Source organism: Hyla sarda, chromosome 5 (genome assembly GCF_029499605.1).
Source record: "Hyla sarda isolate aHylSar1 chromosome 5, aHylSar1.hap1, whole genome shotgun sequence".
NCBI classification, from domain to species: Eukaryota; Metazoa; Chordata; class Amphibia; order Anura; family Hylidae; genus Hyla; species Hyla sarda.
Window position 1 is genome coordinate 238053345 of NC_079193.1, and position 22761 is coordinate 238076105.

The 22761-nt window shown below is 40.6% G+C and overlaps 1 protein-coding gene across 9 annotated transcripts in view; it reads right to left on the reverse strand.

Moving 5' to 3' along the window:
• NFATC1 (nuclear factor of activated T cells 1) overlaps nt 1-22761 on the reverse strand; it is a 233155-nt gene that overhangs the window by 65772 nt on the left and 144622 nt on the right. For 6 of the 9 annotated variants that reach the window (XM_056521384.1, XM_056521378.1, XM_056521380.1 and 3 more), the window contains one exon: nt 13759-14448. In XM_056521384.1, coding sequence (XP_056377359.1) covers nt 13759-14448 — 690 coding nt within the window. Of the gene's footprint in view, nt 1-13758; nt 14449-22761 lie in introns of those variants that run through there. The other 3 variants (XM_056521385.1, XM_056521386.1, XM_056521387.1) reach the window with 3 other exon arrangements.

Sequence of the window (22761 nt, forward strand, 5' to 3'; positions counted from 1 at the left end):
CTGGAACACAGGCTAGGAACACACTAGGAAACGCTTTCACTGGCACAATGGCAACAAGATCCGGCGAGGGAGTGCAGGGGAAGTGAGGTATACATAGGGAGTGCACAGGTGAACACACTAATTAGAACAACTGCGCCAATCAGTGGCGCAGTGGCCCTTTAAATCGCAGAGACCCGGCGCGCGCGCGCCCTAGGGAGCGGGGCCGCGCGCGCCGGGACAGGACCGACGGAGAGCGAGTCAGGTACGGGAGCCGGGGTGCGCATCGCGAGCGGGCGCCACCCGCATCGCGAATCGCATCCCGGTTGGAGGCGGTATCGCAGCGCACCCGGTCAGTGGATCTGACCGGGGCGCTGCAGTAGCGAGGATGTTGCGAGCGCTCCGGGGAGGAGCGGGGACCCGGAGCACTCGGCGTAACACCAGTCCTGATAAATGCATGCCAAAGTCTTCAGAAAACCTGATGACATATTCCAAAGACATACCTTGGACCTAACTTGATATAACATATAGCTAATGAATGCCTTATGAGTTAAAGTTATCATACATGCTGCCCACAGAAGTCTATTAAGAAGGGAGGGTGAAAATCTGGAGGAGATGCAGTAAGGGATGTGTACAAGAAAAACTGTCAAGTAAAGATGGAGCCTGCAGAGGGGAAAACTGATGAAAAATACCATATAAAAGTGATATCATGTTCAGAAAGACAGCAATCTCTCATGTGCACACACGTCAGCCTATTCTAAGAAATGGCATCTGAAAGTACAGGTATATTTAAAGCTTTTCATGTCCTGTTGGCACAGACTACATTGCAAGTTTAGTTCTTTTGGCCCCATGATGACTTTTTATGACGTTTTTGTGGCAAAATAAATTTTTTAGAAATCAAAAGGAAAATATATTATCAATCAGGTATACAACTTAAAAATCTACAAAACCTCATATTTTTTCTGCCCAATATTTGACAGGAAGTTTAGCTGTTCCAGCTTTCACATCAAATTTTCTACAATTCCTCATGACTAGAAACATAAACCAGGCTGAACTGACATTTTGTCCTTTCTTCAAATTAACGTCTGAATGTCATCTTTCACTTAGTCACTAGTGACTTTATCTTTAATGTTGATGAGTCCTCTTTTATATTTCCATATTAATTTATAACAATTGTTGAAAGCTCAGATCATATGCACTCAATCTACCAGCTCTGTAAATACGTTTTAGCCTGGTCAACCTCAACATACAAAACATTTTCATGATTGAAAAATCCCATAAGGATGAGAAACATGAGCTACTGTTTACATGCAGTCACTGTTTAACTTCATTCAGGTCAGTGCTGCTTGTAATATTCAAAGCATTGGGGAACACTCTGGACTAGTGTGTTTCGCAGTGAGAACAACTTCAGAATGATGAAATACAATATAGTATTGTTTCACAAGTAACGAATACAAAATCTGAAGGCAGGGTAATAAAATAACCTTTGTAAATCAGATTTTGACTGCTAATGGTTAGAAATTAAAATAAATCACACATAACACGATCAGTGGGTCAGGATTATTTCTTTGTATTAAAGTATTCTACAGGGTGGGCCATTTATATGGATACACGTTAATAAAATGGGAATGGTTGGTGATATTAACTTCCTGTTTGTGGCACATTAGTATATGTGATGGGGAAACTTTTCAAGATGGGTGGTGACCATGGCGGCCATTTTGAAGTCGGACATTTTGAATCCAACTTTTGTTTTTTTCAATAGGAAGAGGGTCATGTGACTTATTGGGAATTTCACAAGAAAAACAATGATGTGCTTGGTTTTAATGTAGCTTTATTATTTCATGAGTTATTTACAAGTTTCGGACCACTTATAAAATGTGTTCAATGTGCTGCCCATTGTGTTGGATTGTCAATGCAACCCTCTTCTCCCACTCTTCACACACTGATAGCAACACCGCAGGGGAAATTCTAGCACAGGCTTCCAGTATCCGTAGTTTCAGGTGCTGCACATCTCGTATCTTCACAGCATAGACAATTGCCTTCAGATGACCCCGAAGATAAAAGTCTAAGGGGGTCAGATCGGGTGACCTTGGGGGCCATTCAACTGGCCCACGACAACCAATCCCCTTTACAGGAAACTGTTCATCTAGGAATGCTCGGAGCTGACACCCATAATGTGGTGGTGCACCATCTTGCTGGAAAAACTAAGGGAATGTGCCAACTTCAGTGCATAAAGAGGGAAACACATCATCATGTAGTAATTTCCCATATCCAGTGGCCTTGAGGTTTCCATTGATGAAGAATGGCCCCAATATCTTTGTACCCCATATACCACACCATACCATCAATTTTTTGTGTTCCAACAGTCTTCGAGGGATACATCCAACGTGGGTTAGTGTCAGACCAATAGCGGTGGTTTTGTTTGTTAACTTCACCATTCACATAAAAGTTTGCCTCATCACTGAACAAAATCTTCTGCGTAAACTGAGGGTCCTGTTACAATTTTTGTTTTGCCCATTCTGCAGCACCTGAAACTACGGATACTGGAAGCCTGTGCTAGCATTTCTCCTGCGGTGTTGCTATCAGTGTGTGAAGAGTGGGAGAAGAGGGTTGCATTGACAATCCAACACAATGGGCAGCACATTGAACACATTTTATAAGTGGTCAGAAACTTGTAAATAACTCATGAAAGAATAAAGTTACGTTAAAACCAAGCACATCATTGTTTTTCTTGTGAAATTCCCAATAAGTTTGATGTGTCACATGACCCTCTTCCTATTGAAAAAACAAAAGTTGGATTCAAAATGGCCGACTTCAAAATGGCCCCCATGGTCACCACCCATCTTGAAAAGTTTCTCCTCTCACATATACTAATGTGCCACAAACAGGAAGTTAATATCACCAACCATTCCCATTTTATTAAGGTGTATCCATGTAAATGGCCCATCCTGTAGATTAAAGGGACACATCTAGACAATTAAGGGGATAATACCATAAATATCATTGGTACATTTCTGCTTAGATTTATTATTATTAAAGGAGTTGTTTGCTTTGGACAGTTCATTTCCACTGTCCTGCAAACATCTTCTTAAAGGGGTACTCTGCTGCTAGACATCTTATCCCCTATCCAAAGGATAGAGGATAAGATGTCTGATCGCAGGGGTCCCACTGCTGGGGCCCCAGTGATCTCCTGCAGCAGTTCCTGTGGCAGTGGTCAAGTTGTCATGGCCACGCCCCTCATGACATCACACCACACCCTCTCCATTCATGTTTATGGGAGGGGGCGTTTCTACAGACATGCCCCCACCTATAGACATGAATGGAGGGGGCATGGTGTAACGGCACAAAGGGCGTGGCCGTGATGTCGCAATCACGGCCTCTGGCTCCGAGCGTTCTGAACAAAATGTTCAGAATGCTAGAGCACCGGAGTACCCCTTAAAATAATGAATTGATCATGGGGTGTTTAGCCTGTTGGAAGACCTGGAAATAAGCACATATGAGCTGTTTCTGCTGCAAAGAGCATCCACTATACAATCAATACTGCAAACTAAATTAAGTATAGCATAGAGCATAGTTTTTATACTGTGTGTTCCTGCTTTTTGTAGAAGATCTTCACTCCATGTTTTGGCAAAAGGCGATACCAACTAGCTGTGAAACCCTTTCTAATAGAAAAAGGGTATTGTTCAGTGTCTTTAAAGGGGTAACCTTAACCCTCAACATACTTTTCCCTCCTATCCACAGGAGTGTGTGACAACTACTCTACGAAAGAGGGGGGGGGGGGGGGAGGCTTGGTCGGGTTTTCCCTGCAGACCCCTGCGACCAGACACTTACCGTATATACCAGAGTATAAGCCGAGTTTTTCAGCACGATTTTTCGTGCTGAAAACACCTCCCTCGGCTTATACTCGAGTGAACTCTGCGCCCTCAGTGGTCTTCAACCTGCGGACCTCCAAATGTTTCAAAACTACAACTCCCAGCAAGCCCGGACAGCCATCGGCTGTCCGGGCATGCTGGGAGTTGTAGTTTTGAAACATCTGGAGGTCCGCAGCTTGAAGACCACTGCCCAGGCCTTCGTCATCATCCAGACCCCCTCCCCCCTTTAGTTTTGTACTCACCTCCGCTCGGTGGGACGTTAGGGTGAGCTGGTCCGGGCCATCTGTGCTACAGGGACCGTCCGGTGGGGAGGGCTAGTCGTTCCGGGCTTTCCATCTTCACCGGGGGGGGGGGCCTCTTCTCCGCGCTTCGGGCCCGGTCCTAGAATATTGACATTGCCTCGACGACGACACACAGGGACGTTGCTCATGAACGTCCCTGTGCGTCGTCGTAAAGGCAACGTCATTATTCCGGGGCCGGGCACGAAGCGCGGAAAAGAGCCGTCCCCCCCCCCCGGTGAAGATGGACAGCCCGGATCGACTATCCTTCCCCACCGGACGGTCCCTGCAGCACAGATGGCCCGGACCAGCTCACCCTAACGTCCCACCGAGCGGAGGTGAGTACAAAACTAAAGGGTGGGGGAGGGGGTCTGGATGATGACGAAGGCCCGGGCAGTGGTCTTAGACCTGCGGACCTCCAGATGTTTCAAAACTACAACTCCCAGCATGCCCAGACAGCCGATGGCTGTCTGGGCATTCTGGGAGTTGTAGCTTTGGAACATCTGGAGGTCCGCAGGTTGAAGACCACTGTTAAATCAAACATTGACAAGCGGTGATGATGAAGGGGGTGGTGTGGGATGATGATGATGACAGGGTAATGATGACAGGCGGTTATGATGACAGGGGGAAGATGATAAAGGGGGGGATGATGACAGGGTGATGATGATGAGGGTGTTAATGACGGGGGTCTGGATGATGACAGGGGGTGATGATGTATTTCCCACCCTAGGCTTATAGTCGAGTCAATAACTTTTCCTGGTTTTTTTGGGTGAAATTAGGGGCCTCGGCTTATATTCGGGACGGCTTATACTCGAGTATATACGGTACCGTATTCCCAAAGTAATAAGATGAGTATTATTAGTTGGAATATCACTCTAAGTATACTATTTGTGAAGGAAATCCTAGACAAACAACAGCAAATTCAGCCTTGACTGGAAGTAAAAGGGTTGACACTTTCTTTTTAAATTGAAGCTGATGCAGTGATCTCCATTGCCATTCATATAAATGGCCAACTATGTCATGCATATATGAGCTAGGTCCACCAGAGCAAAAGGCTTATAGAAAGGAGGCTTCTTTGACATCTGTAAGTTAGAGAAGAGCAGGAGGCTAAAGCCTGGAAATCTGTTCTGTAATACTGATTTGCAGGGTCTAAAATCTATATTTGACTTCTTAAACCTATGTAACCACTCATTTTTAGGACAGGGAAATAAACTTTAGTACTCTGCATTGACCAGTCTACTGACAAATGTAGCTCAACAAACTCTTCAACGATTGTAAAAAGAAGGTTCCATTAACCCCACCAAACAAGACTCATACACATCTGAGACTGGAGAGGAACTTATTTTGCAGAGCTAACGGCTGGGCACCCTTGAGTTTATAAGTACCTTCAGGTGTCACTATACTGTCTTAAACTCTCTCAGAATCACACATTTATAAGACATATAAACTTCTAGATATAATCACTGACCTGTTTTATATTAGTAAAAATCATTAGTAAGAGTTACAGAATCATATCCCAAGCTGGAGTAAATAATTAGAACAAGTCTGACATTTTTATTAAGCTTTGCAGCTGTGGTAATAAGGAAATTTCTTTTCGTCTACACAGTAAAAAGCTCCCCTTGTTAGTCAGGCCCCAAGCAACCTTCTATTTTTTCTACCTATATCCAGCAAAATCCTGCAGTTAACTTTGTTCAAAAAGACAAAATGAACTCTGTTTTGTTGCGTATATTTTTTTTTCCTAAAAGACAATCACATTCAGATGTTTCTTGGCAACTATTAGTTCAAGCAGACAAGTCAATTGTAAATTATAATGCTATTCAAAATAAAGACCTCATGTATCACAGTAATACAAGGAGTTGAAGACCTTGGGATACGCAGTGGTGAGTGCTAAATCGCAGCTCGGTGAGGTCACATAATCACATTTTAGATTAACCTTTCAAAATATCCCAATAAATCTTTCAGAAGCAAAGTCTGACAACATGGCCAACAGAGATCTTATACTTTTTCATGGCTTAAAAAGTTTAAAATTGGCTCCATAGAAAAAAAATTCTGGGCATTTAACTTACATATATATATATATATGTTAACTAAATGTTAAAATTAAAGCGGTTTATTTAAGCTTTGGAATACATACCTTAAAATGTAACAATTTGCATGTTAGTGTTGTAAAACAATATATATGTAAATCCATGTATAACATTTCCAATACTTCATGCATATGATAAGTCATTTTAAAAAGTTAGTGGGATACGTGTCAGAAGGGCGATATAGCTGCCAGGGAAACGTGCAGTATAATACACATGTAACATCTGAAAGATTCAAATTCAGCAGAATATATAGAGTCTGGACAAAGTAATTGTGCCTTAAAGTGTCCCTGTCACATAAGTGTATGGGGCCATCAAGTGAAGCTGGATGGAAATTGCAGTGAGCTGAGGAGTGAAGCCCTTTAGCGCATGCCTATTCTCCTGATTGGCGGGGGTCTCAACACGGAGACCTCAACTAAACAACACTTTTGACAGGTGTCTGTGACATGTCAATTTTTTTTAAGCCTTTTTTTACAGCACTTAGCTGTCTCTGCATATACAGTAGGATCATTATATGTGGCAAATGTTTGATGCAGGAAGTTTAACCCCCTGATTGGCACCTTCACAACCCAATTGCAGAGTGCTGGTTAGCATGGTTGACATAGGCCTTCTGAAGGCCTCTATGACTGCCGCGGGGAAATCTTCTTGTACAGTCTACTTCAAGCAGGCTGTGCTAGAAGATTGCTGAATTGACAGTTTACTGACTTACAGTAGTATAGCAGTGAACTGTAAAAGCAATATAGTGATTGCTTATAAAAGTCCCCTTGGGACTTATAGTTGTATGCAATTAAAAATATTTTTTTAAAAGCCCCCACTATAAAAAAAAACTAAAAAGAAAAAAATATCTCTGCAATAACAATAACATTATTGCTCCTGCATAGTGAATAACGCAAACAAATAACCCTAAATACATAAATTACTCATTTTTTGGTCACATGATATCCCAAAAAATTTTGTTGACAGCGATCAAAATGTCTCATTGATGCCCAAGTGGTACTGATAAAAAGTACAGGTTACGACACACACAAAAAAAAACATACAGCGCTGAAGAGAGCAAGGAAATAAGCTATTATTAAAGGGTTACTCTGCTCCCCAGCATCTGGAACTTAATGTGAAACTGGGGATCGGAGCGCCCCATGACATCATGCCCCGTCCCCTCAATGAAAGTCTATGGGAAGGGGGCGCGACGGCCATCACGCCCCCTCCCATAGACTTTCATTGAGGGGACGGGGCATGATATCACGGGGCGGGGCATGACGTCACAAGGGGGTAGGCGTGAACACGGAAGCCCGCTCCCAGCATTTGGAACATTGAGTTCCAGACTCTTGGGAGCGGAGTGACCCTTTAATTTATTTTTTGCTCTGACTTGCAGTCATAGCCATAAATGTTGGCACTCCTGAAATCTTTTCGAGAAAATTAAGTATTTCTCACAGAAAAGGATGCAGTAACACATGTTTTGCTATACACATGTTTATTCCCTTTGTGTGTATTGGAAATGAACAAAAAAAGCAAATTGGACATAATGTCACACCAAACTCCAAAAATGGGCTGGACAAAATTATTGGCACCCTTAACTTAACCTGTTCAGGACCCATGACTTAACGTTACGTCATGAGTCCGCTACCGATCTATAACGCGGGGCCACGTCGAAATCGCGGCATCCCGAACAGCTTACAAGACAGCTGGAGGATCCCTACCTGCCTCCTCGCTGTCCGATTGCCGAATGACTGCTCAGTGCCTGAGATCCAGGCATGAGCAGTCAAGCGGCAGAATCATCAATCATCAATGTAAAAGATCAGTGTGTGCAGTGTTATAGGTCCCTATAGGAGCTACAACACAGCAAAAAAAATGAATAAAAGTGAATAAAGATCATTTAACCCCTCCCCTATTAAAAGTTTGAAACACCCCCATTTTCCCATTTAAAAAAAAAACACAGTGTAAATAAAAAATTTAAATAAACGTATATGGTATCGCCACGTGTGGAAATGTCCGAATTATAAAAATATATCGTTAATTAAACCCCACGGTCAATGGCGTACGCGCAAAAAAAATTCCAAAGTCCGAAATAGTGCATTTTTGGTCACTTTTTATATCATGAAAAAATGAATAAAAAGCGATTAATAAGTCCTATCAATGCAAAAATGGTACCGCTAAAAACTTCAGATCATGGCGCAAAAAATGAGCCCTGATACCGCCCCATACGCGGAAAAATAAATAAGTTATAGGGGTCAGAAGATGACAATTTTAAACGTATTAATTTTCCTGCATGTAGTTATGATTTTTTCCAGAAGTACGAAAAAAATCAAACCTATATAAGTAGGGTATCATTTTAATCGTATGGACCTACAGAATAAAGATAAGGTGTCATTTTGACAGAAAAATGTACTACGCAGAAACGGAAGCCCCCAAAATTTACAAAATGGCGTTTTTTTTTTAATTTAGTCTCACAATGATTTTTTTTTTCCGTTTCACCGTAGATTTTTGGGCAAAATGACTTATGTCATTACAAAGTAGAATTGGTGGTGCATAAAATAAGCCATCATATGGATTTTTAGGTGCAAAATTGAAAGTTATGATTTTTTTGAGGAAAAAAACGAAAATGCAAAAACGGAAAAACCCCGGGTCCTTAAGGGGTTAATATTTGGGTGTACATCCTTTGGAAAACATAACTGAAATCAGTCGCTTCCTATAACCATCAATAAGCTTCTTACACCTCTCAGCCCGAATGTTGGACTACTCTTCCTTTGCAAACTGCTCCAGGTCTCTTTTATTGGAAGGGCGCCTTTTCCCAACAGCAATTTTAAGATCTCTCCACAGGTGTTCAATGGTATTTAGATCTGGACTCATTGCTGGCCACTTCAGAACTCTCCAGTGCTTTGTTGTCATCCATTTCTGGGTGCTTTTTCACATATGTTTGGGGTCATTGACCTGCTGGAAGACCCAAGATCTCAGACGCAAACCCAGCTTTCTGACACTGAGCTATACAGTGTGACCCAAAATCTGTTGGTAATCCTCAGATTTCATGATGCCTTGCACACATTCAAGGCACCCAGTGCCAGAGGCAGCAAAACAACCCCAAAACATAATTGAACCTCCACCTTATTTCACTGTAGGTACTGTGTTCTTTTCTTTGTAGGCCTCCTTCCGTTTTCGGTAAACAGTAGAATGATGTGCTTTACCAAAAAGCTCTATCCTGGTCTCATCTGTTCACAAGACGTTTTCCCAGAAACATTTTGGCTTACTCAAGTTCTTAGTATTGCTTTTTTGTGTCTCTGTGTCAGCAGTGGGGTCCTCCTGGGTCTCCTGACATAGCGTTTCATTTCATTTAAATGTCGACGGATAGTTTGCGCTGACACTGATGCTCCCTTAGCCTGCAGGACAGCTTGAATATCTTTGGAACTTGTTTGGGGCTGCTTATCCACCATCCAGAATATCCTGCATTGACACCGTTCATCAATTTTTCTCTTCCATCCACGCCCAAGGAATTTAGCTACAGTGCCATGGGTTGCAAACTTCTTGATAATGTTGCGCAATGTTGAGATTGTTGATATTTTTCCACAATTTTGGTTCTCAAGTCCTCAGACGGTTCTCTTCTCCTCTTTCTGTTGTCCATGCTTAGTGTGGCACACACAGACACACAATGCAAAGACTAAGTGAACTTCTCTCCTTTTTATCTGCTTTCAAATGTGATTTTTATATTGCCCACACCTATTACTTATCCCAGGTGAGTTTAAAGGAGCATAACATGCTTGAAACAATCTTATTTTTCCACAATTTTGAAAGGGTGCCAATAATTTTGACCAGCTCATTTTTGGAGTTTGGTTTGACATTATATCTAATTAGCTTTTTTCCTTCCTTTTTTGGTTTAGTTCCAATACACACAAAGGGAATAAACATGTGTATAGCAAAACATGTGCTACTGCAATCCATTTCTGAGATAAATACTTCATTTTCTAGAAAAATGTCAGGGGTGCCAACATTTACGGCCATGACTGTATATTTGTAATTGCACCGTATCTCCAAACTGAGACCTGGTGTGAGCTAAAGTTTTATAATAGTAGTGACAAGGTATTTGTGTTTTAACACTGGTGTTACTGAGCTCCTGAATGTCCCATTGCCAGCAGCATTCAAACATATACTTAATTTCCCATATTTCTCTGGCCAATCACAAGACAGCACCTACTCTGTTATGCCATGACATAGTGCTGAAGAAGGTGAAGTGGACTAAACAAGCTACAGGTGACTGAGGCTGTGGTCAGGGCCAGGGTTTGGGTCTCTCAGCAAAAAATAGGAGGTATGGATATACTGGGTTTGGAGCAGAAAGGAAAATAGGATCACAACAATTCAGTTGTTACACCACAAAAGCTACCCTGGTCTATGCAGTGAACTGTTGCTGATAAGGATCATAACAAGCTGAAGGGAGGGGGAGGTAGGTTACAGTAAGGCAGAAGTTGCATCAGAAAAGCTGCCTTGGTGTAAGCAGTTAACTGCTGCTGCTAATGATGACAAACTGCATAAGGGACAGTTGCCAATAACCTTATGGGTGGCCAGAGAAAGCCTTTATTTACCCTTCATAAATAGTGGGGACCCTGGTCAGAGATAAGAGGGAATCCTTGATTTATCTTTTAGACACCATTGGGACCCTCTAGTGAGGACAGATAGAGTCGGTATTGCATTCACAAAGCATAAGCTAAGTCCCTCCCCACTTGTGTGTTCCATCTTGGTTTCTCAACTGGTAGAGATATAACTGACCTAACATCAGGAAGTAGGCAGCAGTTTGTAGGAAAGTGAGACACCTAGTGGTCATGATACTTTTAGCAAATGGTCATTTTTTTTTTTAGTAAAAGAAGGAATTAAAAAATATTGAGGGAAGTTGTTTGAAATGACAGTGCCCACAAAATATAAATTCTTATGTTGCCTCTTGTGTGATTCATTTTAGTATTCTACTTCAGTATCTAATATATGTTGATTTACCAGATGTTTAACCCCTTAAAGACTTAGCCCATTTTCACCTTAAAGACTTTAAGGCCAATTTTCATTTTTGCACTTTTGTTTTTTCCTCCTCACCTTCTAAAAATCATAATGCGTTAAATTTTGCACCTACAGACCCATTTAAAGGCTTGTTTTTTGTGTATCCATTTGTACTTTATCATGACATCACCTATTTTATAACAATCTGCGGCGAAACCCAAAAAAACGACTTATTTTTGGGGTGAAATAAAAAAAAACTGCATTTTGCTACTTTTTAGTGCACTTTTTGGTAAAAATGACACCTGATCTTTACTCTGTAGGTCCATACGGTTACAAGGATACATCATTTATTTAGGTTTTATTTTATTTTACTACTTAAAAAATTATAACATGCACCAAAATTCGTATTTTTAAAATTGTCATCTTCTGACCCCTATAACTTTTTTATTTTTTTGCATATGGGGATATTTGAGGGCTGATTTTTTGTACCGTGGTCTGTAGTTTTTGTTGGTTCCATTTTTGTTTTGATGGGACTTTTTGATCGCTTCTTATTAATATTTTTATGGCATATGAAGTGACCAAAAATGCTAAATTTTGGTTACGTGTACGCCATCAACCGTGCGGTTTAGCCAACCTTATATTTTAATAGTTCGGACATTTACGCATGCGGCGGTACCACATGATTATTTTTATCACATTATTTTATTTTAAAAAAATGCTAAATGGGGGGTGATTCAAACTTTTATTAGAGGAAGGGCTTCTTCACATTTATTAACTTTTTTTTTTTTTACTTTTTTTAGCCCCCATAGGGTGCTATACAATGCAATCTTTTGATTGCTTACACTGTTCAATGCTACCTGTACGCCCTGCGTCCGTGATTGCTTAATTTCCAAATGTAGTGTTATTTATTGTTTAGGCTTCTTGGCCACTAAATAGAATCATAATTTTCCCCTAGATAGGACTTAGGCACATGGCGGTACCATCCTTATTTAAAATTCTTTCAGACACCTTCTCAGTGCTCCAGGAGCAATAAACAAGACTAGTGCACATCTTCTATTTGTCTCAGCCACACATTGTAGACTGTAAAAGTCAACAATAGGGAACATCACTCAAATAGTAGATGCAATTTCAAAGACAAGTTGTAGAGATGCATTTTCAAGACTATTTTAATGAACTGTGGGACGGGATCCTAAATATAGCCAACCTTTTTCTATTGAAAGATAGTGGAACTTGCTTATAAGGCTGGCTTCCCAATACGCTTTCCCCCATACGGGAGCGCATATGGCAGGGGAGAGCTAAAAACTTGCGCTCCCGTATGTAATTCATTTCAATGAGCCAACCGCAGTGAAACATTCGGTCCGGTCGGCTTAATTTTGCTCTGTATGCGCTTTTACAACCGGACCTAAAACCGTGGTCGACCACGATTTTAGGTGCGGGGAAAAAGCGCAAACGGGGCAAAAATGAGCCAACCGGACTGAATGTTTCACTGCGGTCGGCTCATTGAAACGAATTACATACGGGAGCGCATAGAAAGGCATATGGGAGCGCAAGTTTTTAGCTCTCCCCTGCCGTATGCGCTCCCGTAATGGGAACCCAGCCTAAGACTGACCATTGACTAGCTGGTAAACTTTAGATGGGGAAGCTGTACCTGGCCATAGGCATAATGTACATGGAGGGTCTATGTATGCTATAACATGATCCCTCATTTCAGCACAGTATTCTGCCATGATTTATTTTACCATAAATTCATTAGGAGCAAAAACATCTTTTTATGAAATTGGAGGCACAGAAAGTGCAATACGGGCCTATAAGATTGCCCCTGTGTGTTCTAGAGGCTAAGTGTATTACGGGTCTGTAAAAAGCTGGGTGACAATGGCACTGGTTGCCATTCGTAGATGTCAGACATGGTAATCATCTTTGTTAAACAGAATAATGAAAAATAAATAAACAGAGTAAATATACACCTGCAAAATAGAGATAGCAGTATAGCTCCCATATGATGACACTGAGCACATTGCCTCAAAGCTGCTCATGATAGTCTATGACCGCTTTCTAATAATTTCCATATAATAACCTTTTTTAATCAGACGTTTCATTTGCACTATTTTCATAAAAGCAATCAATAAACCCAAAGCTTTTCTCAAACAGCTCTAATACTGTGATGAATACAGTCCTTTTAGATTAAGGTGACATTTTCTGCTACTGGAGTGCTTGCACTAGAGAGCTGAACTATTCAGAGCTAGACATTTTATTGTACTTCTACTCAGACTTTATCAAATCACCTGCATGAGCTAAGAGCATATGGTTGCAATTACTTGTGTGTAGCAATTGGTGGTTAAGCTACCTCTGTGGTTACGAATGGCATTTAATGCTTTAAATACACAGTATGAGAAATGCTACATTAGGAACATTTTCAATTCCCTTTTCTTATTTTTATTAATTCTAAATGGACATATTTCTGCACCATTTCTTAGTGTTGTTAATTTATGAGTGCTCCTGAAAGCATCTGGTTAATAAAGAACTTACTGATACAGCAATATAGTGGAATGAATGCCTCAACAGCTGCGGAACACTTACCATCATCCAAGTACAACTGATCCAATTCCTCAGGCTCACACTTGATGGTTACAGGAATAGGGGCCAAATTATGATTACTGTCCTCATGCAACTCTGGCAGTGACAGAGGTTGAATGGTTGGAGATTCAATTCTCTGAACCTTCTGTTGTTGGTGCTGCTGTTGGCCCATTACTGATGAGTGAGTTGGACTGCAGGGCTGTAAATAGGATGGCTCTTGGGTAATAGATGGAACTGGAGAAGAGGGACTGTTGGGATAGACTGTTTGTTGAAAACCAAGGGAACAGCTACTGCTCTGATGGAGACTCACCTGCGGCTGCAGCATGATGTGGGATGACTGTTCGGTTGAACTTGGGTGCACAACTATAGACCTTGGCACTTCCTGTATGGTGGGGACACCTCCAGTGGGCTGCTGAAGTCCTAGCTGAGGGTGACCGGGATTCGAGATGCATTTGTTGTACGCAGAAGTTGAAAGGTCATGGAGTTTGGGACTTGAGTTTGGAGACGACAACATCACAGTGTTTCTCTGCTGACAGGACGTGAAGCCAGATACAAGGCACGAACCAGGATCAGAGGGCATCAGAATTTGTTGGCTGTAGTATGGCTTGGAGAGTTGAGTTAATCCTTGGTTCATTGGGCCACAGGTTTGAGCTGACTCATAGTCATCAGTGGGCTCTGTTTTTATAATTGGACCTGTTAGGAGAGGAGAAAAAAAATTAAATAAACACGGGTTGCATTTTGGTAAGATCAAGTTGGCTTGTGGCTAGGATACCCCTTGCAAAACAAACAACGTCTTGAATAAGACTCTGTGTGTCTTTTGCCTCCTTCTCCCACCCAATAAAAAAAAAGCTATGAGTCATCAGCATAAGAAAGTCACAGCTGGTTCTAATATTCAAAAGAGCTATTTTCTTTGGAATCTCCTCCAGCACTAATGTGCTATAAAAATCTATTTGCAAATAGCCATGTTGCTGAAGAAGCTTTGGACCCAAGGGCTCCATGGATTTGTATTAATCAAAGCAAAAAATTTCACTTGGATGTATTATTGCCTTTTCTGCCGCTACTGATGGATCACTTGATAAATGTCTGTGTGTTTGGTAAAATTGCTGTCAGACTAAACAGTTTCAAATGAATCAAGGATAAAATATATACAAGTAAATGCAGTTGTGGTTTATGATGTCACCAGCAACTAAGATGATTATGACAGTGTCCAGCAATGCGGAGCATGTTTAGATTAACTGTTTTCAGACTACTGTAGACTGTAATAATAATGTTTAATACACAATGTCATACATAACCGGATAACACTGCTGATTTACAAGCAGTCTATTCATTTCAGTGCAAGTTTATTGCATAATATTCCTTACCATTTCCAAGTGTTATATTTACCCCATCCCCCAGTAAGTATTACTTCACAGGACCATTACGTTTTTTGTTGATGCTAGTATCAGAAAGCAGTGAAGTGACCACTGGCTGACTGATCCCCTGCATGTGCCCAGTATGAGCAACAATGTAATGGATTGTGTAAGATGCTATACTAGCGAAAAGCATAACTTTGAACAGTCGGATTTCAGTTGTGACTATGCTGTAAAAATAAAAAAATAAAAATAAACCATGGTCTGGGTCTGAGTGGGTCTGGGTCTGAGTGTTCAGACCCCCACAATCGTTAGAACAAGCCAGAAGAAGGGTATGGCTGAGCATTTCTCTCTATAGTCTTCTCCCTAAATCTATCACGCCCATTGCCTGCAGCAAGATAGAAAAAGCAGTGAGCCACGGAAATAAGTGCCCAGCCATGAACTTCTTCCTGCTCATTCTATTGATTAGTGGGAGTATGGACTTTCAGATCCCGACTGATCAAAACTTTTGACATGTCAAAAGATTTCTCATATGTCAAAGACACTTTAAAGACACAACTCTTGCTTGTTTTTATAGACACTTTATATGGATAAACTAAAGTTGTGTAATGCTAAGAAAGTTGAGGATCTAATTTGCCTAAGATTATTTTTCATAAAAAGAAATACAATTCTTTGGTATGAATATTACCCAACTGTATACCTAGAGCACAGCTCATGTAAAGTGTAAGCCAGCTGTATTCCCTGATTTTACCCACATAATGCATACTGCGTTTCTGTAGACTCATGACATCTATGCAGAGCACAAACAGTGAGGCATCACACAGAATGTAGTTCCTTGAATTCCATTCCCCGCCATTAAGAACATTAGTCACAAACAAAATTAATCACACCCTGGTAACTGTACTAAAACATAATAAGCTGTACACCTTATTGTGTGCATTAAAACCACAATGATAAATTGGCAGTATATTTTCCAGTGAAATTCAATTCATATTTAATTTTAGAACATATTTTTTCCTCGTCTTTGGCAAGTTATCCAAGAAAGTTAAACAGTCCGAAAGACTAGAGTGGAATCTACAAGCTGCCTTGGACACAGTACAGTAACTCACTTATTTCACAGCCTGTTTGCCTTTGACTGCCCAGTCATAGTACACCCGCCACAGTCATTGTCATTGGAATTGTTTTCTTATACTACTCCTGGATTCTGTTGGGATAATCCATTGCTGCTCAGGCCACTATACTTTTTTGTGGCACATGCCGTAAAAAAGTATAGGATTACATTCCTATGCTCTGGATAGTCATATGTATTTAAATAATTTTAACTGTGTGTGAACTCGCTTTTTTGTTATATGTTGGTGTGCATTATCTTATGGTTGCTAGCTTTTTTCTCTTTGTAACATTTCAGTTTTTGGCAACTTGTTGCACCCACGTAGGATATATTTGCGGTGCCCATCTCCTTTTCTTAATACTACACATTATTAATACTTATTAATACACAAAAGACCTCCAGGGCCGTAGCTATAGGGGGTGCAGAGGCAGCAGGTACACTGGGACATTTGCATAGGAGCCTAGAAGCTAAAAGTCACCTCTGAAAAGATCCATATTAAGGGTACGTTCACACGGGTGGATTTATTTGTGGGCTTCCCACTGCGTATTTGAAAGGGGGCGGGCTCTTTGCGGCTGTCCGCAGCAGATTTTCCTCTGCAGAATTTCCGCCGCAAGCCCCATTGAAGTCAGTAGAGTCTGCGGCAGATTTTTCGCAGCCGAGAAGAGTCTGCCCCCTTTAAAATATGCAATGGGAAACCCGCAAATAAATCCAACTGTGTGAACGTACCCTAAATCAGAAGGTTCAGGAAAGACCCTACACACTACAATGTGGCCATTGGGTAGGCTCATGCATGTCCAGCAGGCAGACCTTATGGTCTTTGTATGGAAATCAGAACCCAGGGTCGTATGTGGGGACTTATGAATGAAAGAATTAAATTCATAAGATTTTTTTCCTGTACGCTAATACAAAGCAGTTTGTTGACTACATTTGTGTGATTCTTCGATAGATCTGAATGGGATGTCTAAAAGTCTTGTGCTTACTACAGTAACACTTTTCTACATCATGGATTTGTAGGTGCAGAAGTTTCTGCAACATTTTTGAGAATAGGAACTACTCCTGGTTTGGTATGAAAAGGAAATGCACAATGAAACTTAAAGGGCTTTACCACAAAGATAAATACATCTAAACTGATGCATTATGCAACATTTTAAATATACCCAATCTTCTGAAAATGTACTGTTTGAGAGATATATTCTTTGGTTTGTCCTGTTGCCTTTGGTTCGAACCGTCTTAGGGTATTCACTGAGCCAGTCAGGCATGCTTAGGTCATTTGCATGTTGTTTGTCAGTCTCTATTGTGTATACAAGCAAGGGGGATTAAGGGAACAGCAAGGTTACAGTCCAGAGAAGAAACCAGAAAGTGATCAAATCCATGGGGGAGAAGTACAGTACAGGGATGTAGGTCATTTTACTTAAAAGAAAACAGTGCATTTCATCTATATATATTTGCTTTATGTATATGATACACATCTGGTTTTACCAACTTTGCTTCCTGGGACAACTCCTTTAACCAAATTGTGCTAAATGTGTAAAAATAGCATTTTGAGATTGTGCTTTTAGGATGACATTCACTACGAGGCCTTACAAGCAGCCTTGGCCTGACTAACATAATTTCATTTATCTGAAGATCAAATGCTGGTTACCACACATCTGCAATGTCCTTCCACATTCATCATAAACTAAAACCATAGTAGTTATCTCTTCAGCCAATTGCATAGGCAAAATGGTAAATCATAAAACTGCGAAAAATCATCAGTTCATCAGTATATAAAAAAAAGAGTGTGAGGACTAATTCTTGGTGTGGATGTCAGTAGTAGTTACATTTATGCCCCCAGTGTTCCCACCATTCTGTAATTACAAGCCTGAAATATATGTTACAGGAAGGTCAGACTAATGTGAGATGTCAGAGTTGTGAGGCAGTGTTGACTGAGTCTGTACTCAACTTTCCTCGCTAAAGAAAGACATCTCTCCTGTGACCTCCTTATGTAACACATTAACATGTCTGTGGTGTTAGTCAATCACTTTCATGTAAATGTAGACCTAGGCACGTTTTCACAGAAATATAGTATTATGATTACAACTTTTAAATTTTAATTCACTGGCTTAAAAAAATTATAGGATTCTGTCTGCAGTGCAGAATGGACTCATCATGTTATAGTGCCTCTGCAAGATAAGTAAATAAACGGAAAGACAAAGTTCGCTCCGTGCACCGGATGCCTGGGGTGCCGCAGCCAAGATCATGGGGGTCTCCAGCGGCGGGACCCCCGTGATCACACATCTTATCCCCTATGCTTTGTATAGGGGATAAGATGTCTAGGGGTGGAGTACCCCTTTAATCCTAATTTAATTTCTTATCCTTTCTTGCCCTTTTTTTTAAATGGCACTGTCATCAACTTTTTTTTTTTTATATGATGTAGTACATATGTACTACAACATATCTCTAATATATATATATTTTTTTATTTTTTATTAAAATGTTAAAATTAACGTTTGAAAACCGGCCACTAGGGTCTCCCTCCTAGTGGCCGGCTGCAGGCTGGCGTGACGTCACGCATGAATTCGGACTGATGCTGGCCGGGCATCAGTCCTAATTCATTCAGCCTGCGCTCGCTCCCTGCCTGTCAATCAGACAGGCAGGGAGCGAGCGCATTGGCTCCCTGGCCTCAGACGCCGGCCACTCCTCCCGCACCATGCCGCTGATGCTGCCCCTGCACGCCGCTGATGCTGCTGGACTCTGCAGTTTTATATGTATGGGGATCGGGATTTGAACACGGGGGTTGCGGGGATCGGGGTTTGAACACAGGGGTTGCGGGGATCGGGGGTTTGAACACGGGGGTTGCGGGGATCAGGGTTTCAACATGGGGGGCATTTAGCGCCGGAGGGAACAGAGTAGCGCCGTGCTGCGCCCATGGCCCTAACTTATTGTTTTCAACACAGGGTGCCTCCAGCTGTTTCCCCACTACAACTCCCAGCATGCCCTGACAGCCAATAGATGTCAGGGCAAGCTGGGAGTTGTAGTGGCGAAACAGCTGGAGGCACACTGCATAGTGAACTAAGGGCGGAAGTGTCGGCCCCAGCAGGCATAAGTGACGTCTGCCTGCTGGGGAAGTCTGCCTGGTAGTGAGCACACTACCAGGCAGACAAAAATACCTTTTTAATATAGTAAAAAAAAATTTAAGCAGGGAGGGGGTTAGGGATAGATGGGCAATAGGCAGGGACAGAAAAAAATACCTTATAGGATGGTGGGAGCTACCCTTTAACTGACCTACCGTATCTCTGAATGGAGTTGTCCCTTCTTTACTAGGTACTGCTACCCTGTTATTCACACCCATTAGTGAAGAGCTTTTAATCCCTTTGACTTCAAGGAACTGCTTATATTCTCCTATGTTGAGAATTTTAAATGTAAAGAGTTTTAGGAAGATAATTCTGTTCACTCTTTCTAGGTTTCCGGGATTTCAGGGATTTTATTGAGAGGTTGACTATAGACGTCAGTAAGGCTTTTATACCTACAAGTGTAAAGGGATTATCTAATGATTAAATAGTAATTCACTTTGTTTCAAATTGGGTTTATTTAAAAATGCTCATATGTCTCTTGATGTTACATTTATATTATGGTGCCTCCTGGGGTTCATCTGATTTCCCATTCAGAATTACTATATAATATGTCAAGAGTAAGCGAGAAGCCACTGACATGCGCAATCGCAAACATCACTCTGCTACCTGGGGATACCGTAAGTGGGAATGCGCAACTGAAGAGGGCTAGTGGTATTGCTTTTTTTTCAATAGGGAGAGGGAAGTAAGCTGCTGCTAGTCAACCCTGGTGTTTATCTACGAGAGTTGTCAGGGAGAGTTTGGAGTCAACCATAAATTGTTATGGCCAGTTTACGGTTCTGTCCAGGAACTGTATTTTTTGAGACAAAAGGTAAGCCTTTCTTAAACTTGATTTGAGAAAGACTTTCCTGATTCCTCAGGAAGGCATTCTGGGCCATCTTGGGCTCTAAGTAAACAGCTCCTGCAGAGAGTTGTAAATCAATACTGTCCACAGAGTCTTAGGTTGTCCATGATTATTGGATAAAAGAATACAGAAGCTTGCAGAATATATATATGGGGAGGTCTGACAGTACCTTGATATTTTACATCAGAGGGAAAAAGGATCAGGAAAGTTAGACTCTAACATGCTCCATCTATTTATCTATCTTATACTATGAATCAGAATATTTTAAATGAAGAGTTTAAATATAAAAGGAATAGCTGCAAATTGAACAAATTATTCTAAGACAATATCCAAGACAATAGACACAGACACAAAAAATAGGGAAGTGATCAAAGTGAAGAAAATTATATTAACTCATAAGAGTTTTCTTCATTAACCAGTCATTCAAGTATGAATTAAAGTAATTAAAGTAACACCAAGTAGTGAACAATGTGGAACATCCCACTGCCTTCTCTTGAATGTCCATTACATATTCCCTCTTATGGTTACACCGTAAAATGTGAACACCACCACCTATACACCACTCACACAACTACATTCACCCTCACAGGATTAACTAAAAACACTTACATATCAATATATTTCTAACTTTACAAAATGTAGCTAATACTCAACAAATAATATTACCCTTCAATAGTCTCAATTGATGACCCCTTAGCTACTTCAGTATTTATATGTTTTAACCTTTTCCTATCGCTTTTCTGTCTTTCCCTCACTTTATTTTATTGCATATTGTGAGTGAACTTAGAAGTATCATATTCTCTCTTACTTTCCAGATATTTTGTTAGAATATACTGGACTGGCCAATACATTTTTGTATCAGCAAAATATACATTTGGGATTTCCCCTTGTTCTTGACATACCATTCTATAAGATTAAAACACTTTAACATACTCTCCTTAGCACATTGTGGATGCTGGCCAATGACTTCCCCTATACTTATCCTGAAGGACTGGGAACACTACTAGGATTTTGAACTACTGAGATAAACCTTTAAAATTTCCCGTCTGCCCTTTTAATTATTCCTTCCTTCACTTCCTGTGTTTTATACTACAAAAATATAATTAAAAAGTTTTGAAATACAATTAAATTAAAAACCTGTTGTGTTATTAAGCCCTTTTATTACAAAAATACATATTTTCTCACCCTTGCGTCTGACGCTGTTCAAGAGCAACCCTCATATTGTCTTGGTATAAGGTCAGTTTCTCAATCCTAAGGCAGTCTCCCAAGCCTATCCTGATTGTTTTTTGTTTCAAATATCATTTCTTTGTACTCCACAAGTGTTACTTGACCACATGCTTAGTTCAACTACACTGATGAGTACAAAACCTTATAATTCTAAAGAGACTAACAAATATAATAATAACAAATATCACATATCTAAGGTTATATATCTTGTGAACTCAACAGAAAAACATGTTATTCATTGTTTTATTATTTACATACAGTTTCTTTTCATAAACTTATTTAAATTTTTTTTTTTTGTAGATATGGAAGTTACTAGATCGTAAATGTATGCCATGAATATTAACAGAAAAACTAAAAGGTAAAACCCAAAATAGGAGCTGTTCTGTGAAATCTAAGGAAACATGCTAGTGTCATTGCTTACAATACAGATTGTGTATTTACAAATTAGCAGAACTCCATTATAGGCCATCAGAGCCTAACCACATCCACTCCCAGTAACGCAGTTAGCATAGTAATGGAGTCAATCAGTTAGGGTAATTTGAAGTACGCCATCAGCCAAAATGTTCTTCAGTCATTTGTGTTAGGAAGAATTAAATATACATTGTAAAGGAGAATAGAATTACTTAGTATAATTGCCAGATTTCTATTTACTTATTTTTATACACTTGTGTCCAACTCATGAGATGTCCCCATCATTGGCTTTGCTTTGGGTATGCCAAACGGCACAAAGGTTTCATTAGAGATCTTCACTTTTGTAATCTCTGACTTTATTTCCTGCTCCTTCTTTGTTGTTAATTTACCATTTAATGTATCTTTCCTATGTAAATAACTTTATTCATTAACCATCTGACCATCAGCAGACTTCTAGAGCTGGATATTGTTTTTAAAACCCAAACTCCCTAATGCCCCCTTGGCACGAGCGGCATACAATTTCAGGACAAACATTTGAGACTTTAAAGTGTCTGTGCCCTTGGCATGGCTTGATAAATGTCCCCAAAATGTTTTAACCAGTACATCATGGTAGATGGTATATCATCAAAGATAACTGGCTGCAAGGGGTATCTTGTTACTATCAATACAACAGTTTAACATATAATGTAAAAGGGCCTACAATCTATGGCACACCTGGACACGCCATATATGCAACCAATATAGCTTCACAAATGACCAGTAGGCAAGGGGTGGGGGGATGTCGGTGCTAGTATGAAAACATGAACGGGACTATGTTTATAATTCCTACTCATAGCTCACTGGTACTAGTGGATAGGAATGCCATGAGGAATTTTTGAGTCATGGAGGTGCTTTGTGACTAGCTCACCCTCTCTAATCAAATTAGAAATATAGGCTACGATTCAACCCTGGTGT